Consider the following 16,140-nt stretch of genomic DNA (forward strand, 5'->3'; position numbering starts at 1 on the left):
TCTCTAACGGGGATATCTTTCTCGGGTGCAACAAATGCTCTCATTTGCCAAACTTTCTCATTCACACCGAGAAAAATGACATTCCCATGTTGAAGGTCCGAAAGTGGTGAAGGTCATATGGTGGTTGTGGTGGTGATGGGTGGTGGGTATGGTGGAAAGAGAAGGAGTCGTTTCATGGAGGTGGAAGAAAGAGGAGGACTGGAAAAATAATTTGTCACATAAGCTTTATAACGTCATAAGAACTATTTTTTTTTTGTGTAAAACAGGTGTCTCCTTTGGAGGCAATAGTGTTCGAGCTGGGAACATCCACATCATGGTGGGGCTAACTCTCTCAGCAGAGTTTTTTTTCCATCCACAAGACTCGAACCCGAAACATTGCTTAAGGGGAATCAAGCATGTACTACTTGAACAATCAAATAAAGTTTTTCTAGGACAAAAAAGAGGAACTTTTATAGGGATCATTTTAGATTCAAATGTATAAGTTGAAGAATGAAAACATATATAGCCTAAAGAAGTATTATGTGATACGGGTATGAGAAATCTATCGAAACGTATTCATATAAAACATTCGTATAATAATTAATTACAATCTAATAATTTTTTTCCAAAAGAAGAAAATTGTCAATTAATAAATTTGACCCTGCACTCTAAAGAATAAAGTATAACACTATGTCTATTAGTTAAGAAAACAACGAATAGAATTTTTACATTCGTAAAATTTGTGATATATGTACATTGACTTTATTACAATATCACTTAATTGAGAGATTAATGGTTTAGCACTGCACTCTACTCTCTAAAGTGCATTAGACAAATCCCAAATTTTTATGCATAAACAAGTGGGCCACAAGAATGATTGAATCAATTGATTTTGAAGGTATGTGTATATTTAACTGTCAAGAATTATAATTGAACTAAATATTATATCCATTAATAATAATTTCCAAGTTTATAACAGTTCAATTGTCACATGTGAGTCACAATGTAGTTTGGTTTCAAGTGATGAATGTTGCAGCAATCATTGTCAACAAAAAGAGGATGCTGTCATTCACTCTAATGTTAATCATCCTTAATATGTCGATCTGCATACTCCTCCTCCTAGCCAACTGCATCTAAATCAGCATCTGCATCAGTCTCTCCATCTATGATTCCAGCTTCAACTTCAGCATCTGCTTCCAGTTGCCCCGCTTCCTGACCATCAGGGTCTGAGTTCTGCTTCTGAAGTTCTTCAGGTGTTGGGGTTCCACCTTGTAAGTCAGGGACAGTTGCGGCATCAAATTCCATAGGCGTTGCTGCGGCATCTGTTCTAATGCCTTCACCATCGTTCTCAGTTGCAGGTGTAGCAACCTATTTCACAAGAAAAACATCATGATGACAAAGTGGAAATAAAGTGATTTCAGGGAATCAATTAATATTGGATTGTTATTACAGATCCTAAATAAAGAAAGAAAGAGAACAAAGACAATGAAGAGTAGAGTGAAATAGATGAAGATGACTGATCTAAGTTATCTTGCTAGCAGCATTTATTGCCCTTAGCCACCTATATTGCAGTGGCAACACTAGGTTTCCTTCATTGCAGTCGTCAGTTTTACTTTACAAACTCCAAATTCTAGTTCTAGGTGTCCAATATTGGGTGCGTGTTAAAATCTCACATTAGCTAGAAGATGACCAAAATAATCCTTATAAAGGCTTTGGCAATCCTCACTTTATAAGGTACCTTCAGGGGAAGAGTTAGATCTCGATCAAATTTCAAGATAGTATCAGAGTCTATTATTGGGCCACTCGTAGATATCCTAGGTTCAAGCACAAGTTTTAAGATGGTACCTGAGCAAGATATAACCAAAATAATCTTTATAAAGCTCTCATCACACTGTAAGCTAGCTTTTAAGGGTTGAGTTTTTCCTAGCCCAAATTCTAAAAGTTGTTAGAGTCTATCCTAGACCTAATATTGGACCCAAAATTCCACATTCATTGTACCTCTAGCTGCCTTCATTGTATCCGTTAGTTCTACAAATTCCTTGCCATAGATGTCCAGTCTTAGGCGTGGGGGTATGTGTTAAGATCCCACATCGTTTAGAGATATGACCAAAACAGTCTCCATAAAAAGGCTTTGCCAATCTCCATCTAATAAGCAAACTTTTAGGGTATAATTAGGTCTCGACCAAATTATCATGAGAATATATTAATCATTATCTCTTCGAGTTAAAATTGAATTGTTATCCCCAGCTTAAATATAATCATGGAACTAGATACACAAAGGAAACAGAAATTAAAAGTCCTGCCAACAATTTGGGGCTTCTCGTGGCTTTGAATAAGCTAAAGAATAGAACCACCAACAATTTGAAGAACTAAATTCTACACAATCCTCTATAAAAGGTTTTTTCTCTTGAGCTGATGTGACGAAAAAAACGGCAAGTTGGATATGAATCGAGATACCTGATTTTCCTCAACTTGATGGGCAGCGCCTTTTGCTTCTTCCTTTTTAGCACGTTTACCTCTGTCATTAGATTTAGATTGGAATTTAGTTCGGACATCAGATGGCAAAAGTTCTAGTGGTACAACTCCTTCAATGCCATTATCAGTAAACTGCAGCAAATTGAATATAATTTTCATCAGTTCTAACAAAGTTAAGCAGACAATATATTGCAGATTTCAAAGTTGATCTTACCTTAGAAAATCCCTCCAAGTCCTGTCGTGCAGAAAGCCGAAGACCTTTCCAACAATAAACCTGAATCAAAAAGAAAGATCAGATATAAGATTTGTACCCTAAAGTAGAAGGCCAACTATCAGACAATAAACTTGTGCCTAAAAGATTAGGAGGATTTTCTTTTGGTAAGTATATTGGTTTTGACTTAAATGAAGAAGTAATAGTTTATGGCAAGGTTCTGTATATGCTGGAGAGCTCAGTTTTACTAATGCTCTATTTCTATATTGACTTTGTTTGCTTGTTCTTTCTTTTTTATTTTCCCGTTCTTCCCGAGAGCAATCCTCATCCAATTTACCTTTTTTTCTCTTCTTTTTGTTTGAATCAAATATGTTCTTTTATCAATTTGTTTTTAAAAGGGCAAATTATTCTCCAAAAGATGCTTAAATTACACCATATCCCCTTTGAATTTTAACAATTACACTAACTTTTCCAAGAGATCAACATCTATTAAATTTTATTCAAATTGTATTTTTGCTACTCATGAAATATAAATAAAATAATTATCATTATCATTATAATTACAAGTCTTACCAACATAACAAATAGTAGGATGATGTGACACTACTTGAAAGAATTTGCAAACTGGTCCATGTTGCTTAACTGTTGCAAATTTGAAGGATTTTGGCAATACTGACCCTGGAGCATTAGGTTGTTGGATCCTAACACAAATTTTTAAAGGAATTTATGTCTCTTCCATAAATCTGTTTTGGGGTAGACTTATATATTTAGTTTCACATTGCTATTTTACTCGTGGCTGTTCCAACAGAGTCTACATCTCCAAAATGAAGAGAAATTGGGAAGCCATGCTACATTAGTAATTCTCTTGTTCTTTGGCTTTTTTTTTTGTTTTATAATATTTTTTAGGATATCTTATTCTCAAACTTGTTGTCCTTCTTTTCTCTATAATTAAATTTCCTTTTCTACCAAAACAAAATAGTAAGTAGAGGCTTACCCTGTTATTCTTGTGGTGATATTCAGCTTCTATTCCAGCAGCAGGATCCATCTGTAATTTAAAAAATGCAAAGAGTTTTGATAATTAAGTAAAATAAAATAGAAAACAACAGAACAGATAATGAGAAAGAAAATTATAATAGCCAATCCTGCAACATTAAACGATAGGTAAAGGTAGGAAGGGGAAAATTTTATTATGCTCATCATAGCTCAATAAGGATTAAGGAAAGCTTACATCTTCCGCTAAGGGTTTCCAGTACTCCATAATCAAAGGTGTTTGAACACGCTGAGGATCAGTTAAAGCATTCTGATAATTCAAGAAATTGTGTAAATAGATAATTTATAAAAATCAATCCACATTATGACCAACAAATGGTAATGAAGATTTTTCAACAAAAGAAGTCATTCCATCAGTCCATTATCATTCTGATTATGCATAAACATACCAACAAAACCTAAGTTCTCAAGAGTATACAAACCACCAGCATTTGATTGGTTGCAGTGGAAGGCTGAATTATATTGTTACAATACTCAAACTCAACATTGAAAAGAACTCAAGGCACAAAAGTCATGATGCAATGAACTATATATTTACATGATAAAGAGGATATGATAATTAGCAATGCCTTTTCATCATTTTATCCCTTAAATAAGGCAGTTCATTAATAGGCACATCATATTTGAAGACAACAAATTGGAATGTCCAGCAAATGATTTTACAAACAATTGAAATAGATAAATGAGTTTTCATATTTAAAATAAATAAACTGGGTAGTATTATCTGATATAAATCAATGTTGGGTATTGTCAGTCAGTAGAGACTAGAGAAACAAAAACCTCCTTGACTTGAAGGAATATCATAAAGGAAGGGAAGAATAATACACATCATGAACTATGATGCACACGTTTTGACTAAACAACTCAAAACCTACTACCAGAGCACTTTGATGTTAAGTACAGAATGTCATGCCAATATTGACTCGTAATTCTTCTAACCCCTAGTGCTCAGCATCCACTAAAGCCAACTTCTACAGTACAACACCATGAACTATGATGCACACGTTTTGACTAAATAACTCGAAACTACTAAGTACTACCAGAGCATTTTGATGTTTAAGTACAGAATATCATGCCAATATTGACTCATACTTCTTCTAACCCCTAGTGCTGAGCATCCACAAAAGCCAACTTCTACAGTACAACACCTTGCATATTGATAACTAGCCACAACTTCTGCAAAACAATAACATACCGGATTTTGATCTGCCCACTTCCACAACTGAGACAGTTCTTTGTTACCCATTCTCCATCTTGGCTTACTGAAATTTGAGAAACAGAACAACATAAGAAAGAGAATCTGAGCATGTTGAATAAGAGAAATAATTCCACAATGGCTTAGGACCATACATTATTTCATTCTATAAAGAAGAAGCACCTCACATGCCTTTGTTTTAGCCTAGATGCATCCTGTCTGTTGGTAACTTCAATTCAGAAGTCGTGTCGTTTTCTATGTTTTGAGCTAATAGAAATAACTCGAAGTTAACTCTTTTTTTTTACTTGAACATATATGCTGTGTTTCTACCCTTAAACATTTAAATATGCTCATTATCCTTCAGGACTAGTTTGCAAGCTGAAGTAGTTTCTAAATGGTCTGAAACAGTCACCCCAGACCTGGCTCTCAGAAGTTTAGCAAGGTTCTCCGGCAATTCAACAATACTCATGAACCAGATGACTCTGTTTTCTTTAGATGTTGACCATTGCAAATATAAATATGTGGACGCTATTGTTACTACAGGTGATGATCAGGAAGGTGTTGAAGATCTAAAACAGAATATGTTCTAGCGTTTCCAGACCAAAGACTTATGTCAATTACTTTACTTCCTTGGGGGATTTTGAAGTTGTGCAGTCATAAGCAGGCATTGCTATCTCTGAAGAAATATGTTCTAAATTTATTGGATGAATCATTTAGAAACCTATTGATACTCCTATAGACCCCAACATGAGGGTTCTACCTAACCAAGGGGCTCAATTGAATTATCTCACCATAACTACAACAGATATATCTTTTCCTGTTTTTGCAGTAAATCAGTGAATAATGTCAGAACTTTGTAGCATTTCATGTATCTTAATCATTGTTAATGACATTTTTCAAAACTGAATCTCATTGCACCCTCCCCACCAAAGAAAGAATACTCGATGATGAAGTTCTGCACTTCAGTGATCAATGTTATTTACCCCGATTCATTTTTCTTTTCCTCCTGGAGATTAAAAAAGATTTCTAATCCTATAATCTAAAGCCATTATTACAAAAATAAACGACTTGTTAGAAAACAAGCATACCGCTTCCTGGCCACATCTGAAACTGTTTTCTTCTCCATAGGTTGTTTTTCATATGGTAGGCAACCATCCCGTTTCCACCACACCTAAAAAGTACAAGATGGGATTAAGTAAATGGTAACATATTCTTAATGTTAATGATAAATTGCAGTCATATGTTTGTGCAAGAGAACATAAGGAGGAAGAGTGAAGGAGTATGCTCACCCAATTCTTTTCTCGTTCCAATATATGCTCAATTTTGTGAAGAAACTCTTTCCCCTTGGGTGGAGTCAGTTCAAGAAGTTTTTTAACTCGTTCCTCACATGATGTAATCTCTTCTTTCTGGGTTTCAAAAAATGAAATATGCATTCCATTGTTACATGTAAGCAGTGCAACTTCAATTGAAACAGCAGTTTCTATAAATATTTTAGTAGGAGCTAAGTTGTCTTTTAAAAACAAAGCTAAATTGTGGTTTTTCCTTCGGTATTCTCAGATGGCAGAAAAGCTAAGACAAAAACAACAAAGAACATATGTTCTATGTAAAACCTGATATCTAATAAAATGGAGGGTTCTAATGTCAGAAAAGAAACTTGCCCTAAGCTAAGAGATGCTTACCGCATCTTCATGCTTGAAAAAATCTATTTTTAAATGACAAGTGTAAAATTTTCAGTTCGCAAATTAACTACACATGAATATGAGTATTTAATTCTAGTGGCTTCATTCACTCACTAAGTTTGACACGTAAACCTTGAATGTGCTTCAGATAGGTCAATTGAACATGCTATATAAGATTCCATAATAATTTTTTACTTATCTTCAATTTTCCTTTCACGTTCTGAAGTGAACACATCATTCACTGGATGGGTTTTCTTATGGCTTTGCTTCAACAAATTCATAAAAATATTTGGCTTAATTCCACTTTGGGCCCCTGATGTTTCAGAAATGAGCTATCGGGGCCCCCCGTGTTTAAACGTAGCGGTCAGGCACCCCAACGTTTCAAAAACGTGCGATCCAGCCCCTTCTGTTAAGCTCCGTTAGTTGACCAAACGGAGGCCCTTTCATTAATTGACGTGGATTTTCTCTAACCGCAGCTTTGCCTTCCTCTGATGACCATCAATGGTGAACAACACTGGCACAATTCAAGGCAAGGACTTAGGAGAGATGAACAAGACTAAAATTAGGGTTTGAAAAGGGGAAATCAGAAATTGGAAGAAAGGTTGATTCCTTACCATGAATTGATCATCAATTCGAACAGAGGAGAGAAAGAGCTATGCAACGCAGGTTCTACAGATTCTCCGGCGAAGGTCTCGCCGGAGAAGACGGTGGTTGGCGGCGGCGGCTGGCGGTGGAGGGCGGCGGAACGACAAATTTCTTGGGGGGTTTTGTTGCGGACAGTGAGAGGAGTACGGTGGTGGTGGTGGTTTCTCCAATAGCTAAGCGGTTTGCTGGAGATCGGGATTTGAAGGTGGCTGAAATTAGGGTTTTGGTTTCTCCTCTATTTCTCTGTTGTTTCGCATCATGTTGGTGATGATGATGCTCGCGGGACTGAAGGAGGTGGCGGCGTCATCGTGGCTGCTGGCGGTGGTGGCTAGCTTGGGTGATGCCAGGGTAGTTTGCACATGGAAGGAGAAGAAGAGAAAGATCAGGACAGGAACGGTGGTGATGGTGTAGCCTCTGGAAGGAGAGTGACCAGGCGGTGGTGGTTGTCATCAGGAGGAGAAGAAGGTGTTGGCAGTGCTGCAACCTTAGGGAAAATAATCAGAAGAAGAAGAAAATGGGTCTTGGAGAGGAAGAGAGAAAGAGTCGAGAGGTTGAGGGAGAGCATGAGTGAGTGAACGCGTGAGGGAGAGAGAGAGAAGAGAGTGAGAGGAAATCCACGTCAATTAATGAAAGGGCCTCCGTTTGGTCAACTAACGGAGCTTAACAGAAGGGGCTGGATCGCACGTTTTTGAAACGTTGGGGTGCCTGACCGCTACGTTTAAACACGGGGGGCCCCGATAGCTCATTTCTGAAACATCAGGGGCCCAAAGTGGAATTAAGCCAAAATATTTTCATGCCCGGATCAATAACAATAATGATATAATATTCTCACTAAGCTCACAAGCCAAGATAAGTTTCATTGCATTAATAATTTTAACTCTGCTAACTAATTCAGAAACCGGGCAATATATAAATTAATTAATCTGCTTCAACACTAGTAACCAACAGGATACCAATTGTCCTTTTGAATTTTATCACACACTCATTAGCAGTGTGGACTGAGGTACAGTTTAATTTCAAGCCCAGGTATCATAAAAAGAAACTGCCATCCAAAAATGAAACAGGCTTCCCTTTTCTGGGTTAATTGCACTTTGCAACTCTAACCTTTGGAATCAGATGCAATGACCCCTATATCTTCCAATTTCGACACTCTACCGTCTACCCTATCAATTTAATCAACAATCAGCAATAAGAACCCATTTTTAGCCACAAATTTTTCTACACAGCTTTTATGAGACAGTTGTTTTCTGAAGCACTTTTAAAGTTGTTTCTTTCTCTAGTATGCAAAATGATTGACTTTCCCTTTTCAGCTTATTGTTTTCTCTCCCCTTTTTTCTTTGTTAGCCTCCTTTAGTAACAGTACAACATGCTCCTATATTTTACTCATTTTGTTTTTGAAAATTATATTAATCAGAAAACAAGAAAGAATAACAAAGAAATGCATTACTTCAAAGAACTAAGGAACACCCCTAAAATGATAAAAAGCACGAAATAAATGAGGATGTACCTATTTTATAAGTAATTTAAGAGAAACAGTAGACATCATTTTAAGTAAGCCAATGATAGCAAATATTGAGCGGCGCTAAGAAAGACATATGAAGAGGCTTTGATAGCCAGAAGCATAAATATAAGCCAGCAGCAGACAGCACTCACCATGTTTTCAGATGGTGAATCCTTGTCGGTTTTTCCAGGGGCCTAAAAGCAATTGAAGTTAATAGCTAATGCGGATAACATACTAAATACATCACATAAATATTAATCTTCATACAATTATTACCTTTAAATAATCAAACAATATGAGACACTGCACAAGAACGTGACGGCGAAAACTTGGATCCTTCAACTATTAAGAATACCACCAATAAAAGAAAACAAAATAAATCCAGAGTCAGGACATCAACATTTTGACTGTTAATTAGTCACTTAAGCATTTTTATTAGTACGCATCAAGACTTGGTCAAACTGCTTACCTCTAGGCCCATCAGTTTACTGCTTGTGAGATATTTTATACTAAAGTTAACTGTCTCTTCCTCCAAATTGTTAGCATCTCCCTCTTCATCACTTAAAGGTTGCGCTTCAAAGGTATTCAGTACAACCTTTATCCATAAAAAATTGTCACGTAAAAAGGCAAGAACGGAAGCATCTTGGTAATTGAGAAAAAACATGCATGCAATGCAGACTCGAACAGATGAGAAAGTGTGAAATAAAAGATTACCGACAAACTGGAGGTGAATTTTTTCCACTTTGCTGGAGCATGAATGATAGAAGAAGGATTAGAAAAATATTCCTGCATAAAATAAAATAAGACTGATAAGTTTTATGTTATCAATAAAACATTCCTGTTTTAAGTTATCAATTTTATGTTTAGGGGAATAAACTATGTCTTGTAGCATGTAATCGTAGTGGTATAATTCTGGCAACTAACCATGAATTTCATATAAAAGAATATTTTTTGTTACAAAGCTGAGAAAAGCATGAAAATGGGATCAGGAATTCTCCTACTAACAGCACAAAAAAAAAAACACGGCACAGTAGCAGAACTATAAAAGACATGAAAAATATGCATGTATAAGATCAACGCTGAAGAAACGCTCTTGTCCCTCCCAATGTGAAACATATAAACTCTCAATAACTAGGTATATAACCCCACAATGAAGCAGAAAAATAACAAGATGAAACACACCATTTCAATATGGGTTTATAAAAAGAAATAGGGGGGGGGGGGGGGGGGGGTTGTGGGTTCAAGCCCTGTATCTACCCCGACCCCCTCCCCTGTTCTGTCAAATTCTATCTTGCACCTCCCTCCCCCCAACTCCCACTCTCTATTAAAAATCATCAAAAGACAAGCATCAAATTATGACAGAAGTGATTGGCATAAGACTTGAAAGACTTTCCCCTACTCGATAGCATCAAGCAAGTCGTGATTGCAGTTTTAAATTGCTAAGTTACTAGTATTTATGAAAGAATTTATATTGCAAAGCAAGTTGAATAAGCAGTGTAAAATAGTAAAACAAACGAGAAAATGGAAGAGATCTTTCTTTCAAAAACTAAATTTTCAGTGAAGACCTACCTGTAAACCCCAAAATGTCTCATAAAAATTGAAATCAATACATATGCCTGGAAATTGAGGATAGAGAAAAACGTAACATTAATTAAGTACTAGTATCAAATAGAATGGATTGAGAATAGCAAAGTAAGCTACTTTGGTAGCAAGGTGTACCTTCCAGGGGTTCTTTTTCATATTTTGTTACATTTGATGTGTTAAAAACTCCTTTGATATTTAAAGCTGCAAAAGGTTATCAAAAACATCAAATTGACAGGGTACTCATGAAAGGAAAAGCATAATCAAACATAAAATAGACTACACAGAATTGTACCTGAGCGCTCTGATAATGGAAAGAAGTGAGCCAGAAACATGAGAATTCTTCCGCAAAAGACCACATCATTTGCCTGTAACATCAAAATTAACACAATGAATAATGGCAATTGTGATGACACAGGCCAATGAACAAACCTGCTCTTGATACCATGTGAAGTACCAATTATCCCAAAAGTTTAAGCTGTTGGGTACGCGTCATATGAATGGTTTTATATTATTATTTCTAACAAGAGGCCGTTTGGGCTTGAAGCGTGGACAATGCACAGGCCCACCTACTATGTGCTGATATTCAACTTTTTATTAGAAGAATTGGGGGTGGCAAGGATTGAACTCTAGACAGTTTGGTCATATTGGCTTTGATACCATGTCAAGAACCAATTATCCAAAAAGCTTAAACTGTTGGATACGGGTCATATGAATTGTTTTATATTATTATTCTAACAGAAATCATGAGAGGAATACCTGAGTGCAGTGATTTAATATAGAAATATGGATCCTACACAATCCTGACTTAAATAATACATTGGCATTTGAAAAAGCTTATTTGAGTTAAAGCTTTTAAATTTATCTTGCAAGATAAGATTCATTTGAAAAATCTGGATTGGTATTTGACTTAAAGGTTTGATTATATTAAGTTAAAGCAAACTTTTTTATGAGAACATAAATTGCATTCAATATACCTTTGACAGCCGGCGAAGAAGCTGATTGCAGGTTCTCAACATCACAAGTTTTCCTCGAGCAAAAAGTTCTTGCTATATATCATGCAAACATAGAAGTTCCAGATAAACACAGGTCATTTGTACAATACTTCTGCAATAACTAATTAATTAGACGAGCACAAAGCTAGAAATAACTGAGAAATATACCTTTCCCAATATATCTTGTTTACTCTCAATATAACCAAAAATATCTTTGCAGTTTTTCATTGTAGACATTTCTGTCAAGTCTTCTAACAGCTGAAAAATCATACCACCTTCAATGTGTTCTTTCTCACAAAGATAAAGCACTATATCTGAAAAGTGAAAAACGCATACATAAGAGCATAACTCACGACTTTACAATTAAGATCTAACTATAGCTCATTAAAACATACCTAAATGTGACAGTTACCCAGATAACCACACATACTCAAATCATACAGGTCAGATTTTCAAAATTTAAGCAAATAAGAATCTCCAAGTAGATTCCATCAGAGAGACTAAAATACTAAATTCTCCTTGATGCATCAAATAAGTTATAAGCTTCTAGTTCGAAACAGTTTTCCTCATTTAAACAAGACAAATACCAAATCATGGAAACACTGTCCTTGAAATTTGCATGTGAAATTTATTAATATTAACATGGACAGAAGACCCTCACTCATTTTTAATAATATCTTCCCAAGTTCTTTTTGACCCCCCTCTACCTCTCTTTACAGGACTAAATACCATGTTATCAATGCTTCATTTAAAACAATTCCTTGCAGGAGAGTGATATATAATACTATATCGAAATTTTAAGAAATGATTGTAAAACACCAGAAAGAGAACTTTCTGATTAGTGAAAAGATGAACAGACCAAGAAGGCGAGGAATATGGCCCTGGGAAGTTTCACCAGTATCAATTGATTGCCCAAATTGCATTATTTTTTCCCCAGACTGTACTGCTGCTGACTGTAACCAAAGTGCAAACAACATAATTCAGGTCATAAAGAGATGTAACCAAGGTAACAACAAAACAAAAAGGGGAAAAGAAACACCAATAGCATTATACAATCTTGTGGAATTTCAATTAGATTGTCCTTATATATTCAACAACCACAGAAAAAACAAATGACTAATCTAAGAACAAGGACAGTAGTTAGACATACCACAAATTCCTGAAGTAGCAACCGTAGAATGTTTTCAAGGAGCTGGTTCTCATCTTGGGCCAATTTAGTTTGTTTCTGTAAAACCCGAGACAATCAAAATAACTATCACTTTTAACAATATCATACGAAAACTACCAGAAAAGGGAACCTTGAGCTCATGCTGTCAACCAGTCACCATGCAAACATCAACGACAAGAAATCATGAATCAACAATTTAAGTGAACAGACTAACAAACTGCCTTTTCATAATCAAAGTAATAAATATCATATAGCCACTTATGAAACCTAAAAGTCTCCCCCCTTTCTTCTTACGCTGGCAAAATACAAATTCCTTCCTTTCTCCAATCTGCATTATCAAAACATCAACCCATCCCCCAAAAAACGCCAAATAAGTTATCAAAATAACATGCATAATCAATTATACTAACCACCACCACCACCAACGGACACTTTCTCAAAATAAAGAGCCAAAATGCCAAAATCACTACCACTGCTACATTTGTACCACATAAATCCAGTTCGACATTTCTCATTATACATCTATACTATTCCAGAAAAAGAGGAGTAAGAATTTCAAAAGAATGAACATACCTGAGGCTTTATTACTTCTTGCACTGTCTGTAGAGCAAAACTTTCAGGTGGCCCAGGCTGTATTATGGCCCTTTTAAATGCCTCCTGAAAATTACAACAAACAAGAAAAGGTGCAAGTCATACCAATGAAATGGAACAAATAAATAAATAAAAGATAATAATGGAAAATTTTAAGCAAACAAAACCCAACACTAGGGGGAAAATTATCCTATGAAATTACAGTTCATATAAAAAGAAAAAATTTCCAGTTTGATACTAGTACTAGAAGCCTTATAAACAAATGATCCACTTGCACTGTATAGTCTAGCCCCTATAATAAATGATAAATAAACAAGCAAATACAACAATATTTGAGGTAGATGAACAACCGGGTATAACAGATTTCTCATCCCTTCAATAACTGAAGCACCATACACATACACTTACATACAAAAAAGCTTCATGGGTTTGATTTATACATACACAAAATTCAAGTTAAGCAGCAATGTATCACTAAGAAATTCAACTGTGAGGGCAAAAATGAAGCTTACCATGACGAAGATTAAACGCAGACCCTTTTTCTATGGAGCCGCCAAGACTTGAAAAACAATGAAAAGATTTGATTTTTCCAGAAACCCGACACTCAAATTGCGATTCTGCAAAAAGGGTAAGCAAACAAATAATGAAAAAGTTAGAAAACTCATTTTCATTGGTCGGAATGTTGAAAAGGCAAAAAGTTGAATAGGAATGAAGCTGGGCGCAGTGACATACATGAAGGGTTGAAGACGATGAGTTGAATTGAAGCAACCAGTGAGAGTAGGTGTGTGCTCTGGGAAGACAACGCAGTGCTTAATCATGCGCAAATGTGCTTATTGGGTCTTTGGATCACCTAGGAATAGGATATTTGATTTTGATTAGATTTGAGTTTGGTAGAATTTGAAAATAAGTTTTGTTTTTTTACTAGAGGAATACTAAAAGAAAAAACAACTACACCGCTACGTCTAAATACAATGACTGAATCACGAACGAACGGGGAACTCGCTAAGTGTAATGCAACGACCCTTCTCTAGAAGCAAGCCGAGCAAGACTATTTGAATACATTTATTTTATTTATAAGAAAAAATGATTTCTTTTACCATCAATGTGGGGGTGATTAGGTTGTGGGGGTGCGAGAGGCTTGCCCCCGCGATACGGTTCAAGGGTATTATTGTAATATTGATCATAAGTATTTCTATATATGTTTGTAACACTGAAATCCTAATTATTGTTTTCATAACGAATCAATAAACGGAACTATAGCCAGTGGCGAATCTAGGACCTGAGGTTAGGGGTTTAAATTTTTCAAATGAACACATCAGTAAAAATATAATTAAAAACAACTTCTAATACCAAATCAATAAATTGGGGATTGAGAAAACAGAAATATCAAATCCAATTTCTAATAATACATGAAGTAAAATACAAATACCAAATGACTATAATTAAAAAACTTAATCACTTAGGAAAAAAAGTTTTTCCATACATTTCCTTCCTTTATGGACTTTCGACTAATTCCAACCCAGTTACTTTCTACTGTCCTTGATTTTAATGCAATTGAACAGTATGAACAACTTATTGCTACTGTGGAGTATTTATAAAACACAATGAAGAGAAAAGCTTCTGTCAAGCCTCCCAAGTTCAATTCTACACCTACATCCTAACTTCAAATCAACATGGACATAAGTACATAACACCAGTGAGGGAAGCATGATGGCTGAGTAGAGGGAGAATATAACCGTGAGAGGACGGGAAATATAGGGAAATAGGGAATTAGTTGGAAATTGGGAGAGAATAGGTACTTTTGAAATTGCATTTAGTTACAGATTCTTTCCTTTCTCTTAGACGATATACATTGCTATACCAGATTACTAGATATTGGGTGTTAACCAAGATCTTATTAAGAAAATAATACATTGATGTTGTTCTTCATGTTTCATTTTGTGTCATGTTTCCTTTTCTTCCCTTTGATCTCAACAATAACGACATGGGTTTGAACCAAAAATCAATTTAGCAATCAAGTTGCACACAAGAATTAGGGAAAAAAATAAACATTGAAATAGGCAAAATAGTTGCACCAAAAATCAATTTAGCTACCTTACCCAGTAACCCACTGAAAGAGAAAGGAGGAGCCGAGATAAAGAGGCAGAGGTGCGACTGGGGCCCGGGCTGAGTGGCGTAGGGTGCGTGGTGGACTGGTGGTGGCCTGGTGGTGGTGATTGGTGGTGCGTGTGTGCTTGGGAGTTGGGACCTAGGGTTGAGTAATGAGTGTGTGTGTGTGTGTGACTGTGTGAGAGAGAGAAGTGAGTCTTTGGTGCAAATTAAAATTTTCAGGGGTTCAAAAAAAAATTATACAGAGGAGTAAGTTGATTTTTTTTTCAGGGGGTTCATCTGAACCTCCTCAGTGTACAGTGGGTCTGCCCCTGACTATAGCTGCTCTATAGTCGCAGATGCAGACAATTTGGCTGAACTGCATTACCAAAAATTTTGTGTGTTTCTCTCTACTCTGTTTTGTATTCGTGTTGCTGTTCTAACATCTCTTCCCCAAATAATTTATAATGTACACGAATCTTTTCTCGAATTATAACACTTATTCTTCAACATAAACTTGTTATAGTTCTGTCCACTTAAGTCATTATATTTTGTTTTAGTTTTTCTCCACCCCTTATTGGTAAAGCTTGTATCATGGACTTTGGTCGTTCCCCATTGAAAACTTGAACCAAGCATACCGGGATGAAAATTATTGAAGCAAACCACGATTGTAAGATGACAAAGGCATTTGTTTTCTTATGGACAAGAGAAGAGGGGTAGAATGTGCAATGGTAGGATTTTAAGGTAATGATAGTGTAATTTGTGTAGACTAGTTTTAAGGTTTGAATTTTAATTTGTTTTACGACCTCTCTTCACGTTATTCATTTTTGTTATTGTTTTAATTTTAGTAGATATAATTTAAAAATTAAGAAGTGCGAGAAATTTTTTTAGGATTAGCGGTAATTTGATGTGTAATCAATGAAATCAAGGCACCAATATAAGAGTATTTATCAAAACAAACTGCGATTGTAGGATGATAAAA

At 35.7% G+C, this 16,140-nt stretch overlaps 1 protein-coding gene across 2 annotated transcripts; it reads right to left on the bottom strand.

The window, feature by feature from the left end:
* Window positions 1–909: 909 nt before the first annotated feature.
* On the bottom strand, window positions 910–15,371 carry LOC130746877 (THO complex subunit 1). 2 transcript variants are annotated; one of them, XM_057599651.1, is made up of 23 exons: window positions 15,170–15,371; window positions 13,803–13,920; window positions 13,583–13,687; window positions 13,053–13,136; window positions 12,462–12,536; window positions 12,171–12,264; window positions 11,480–11,625; window positions 11,294–11,365; window positions 10,612–10,684; window positions 10,455–10,520; window positions 10,305–10,351; window positions 9,450–9,521; window positions 9,205–9,330; window positions 9,012–9,077; window positions 8,888–8,929; window positions 6,200–6,316; window positions 5,999–6,081; window positions 4,911–4,977; window positions 3,894–3,965; window positions 3,660–3,710; window positions 2,669–2,728; window positions 2,437–2,586; window positions 910–1,347 (listed from the first exon to the last, which is right to left on the bottom strand). In XM_057599651.1, exons 3-23 carry the CDS (start codon window positions 13,583–13,585, stop codon window positions 1,099–1,101), a joined length of 1,815 nt encoding a protein of 604 aa, XP_057455634.1. In that variant the 5' UTR covers window positions 13,586–13,687; window positions 13,803–13,920; window positions 15,170–15,371; the 3' UTR covers window positions 910–1,098. The 2 variants fall into 2 exon arrangements, with proteins under 2 accessions (XP_057455634.1, XP_057455635.1); XM_057599652.1 differs by having other exon boundaries at window positions 15,165–15,371.
* Between the last annotated feature and the right edge of the window lie 769 nt (window positions 15,372–16,140).

The sequence above is a fragment of the Lotus japonicus genome, chromosome 3 (genome assembly GCF_012489685.1).
Source record: "Lotus japonicus ecotype B-129 chromosome 3, LjGifu_v1.2".
NCBI lineage: Eukaryota > Viridiplantae > Streptophyta > Magnoliopsida > Fabales > Fabaceae > Lotus > Lotus japonicus.

Bases quoted from the DNA above. Each gene is read 5' to 3' on its own strand.
- LOC130746877 (XM_057599651.1), bottom strand. The intron at 10,352-10,454 runs GTACACCTTGCT...CTCAATTTCCAG, and splicing joins TGAAAAAGAACCCCTGGAAG to GCATATGTATTGATTTCAAT. The intron at 9,331-9,449 runs GTAATCTTTTAT...TTATGGATAAAG, and splicing joins AATTCACCTCCAGTTTGTCG to GTTGTACTGAATACCTTTGA.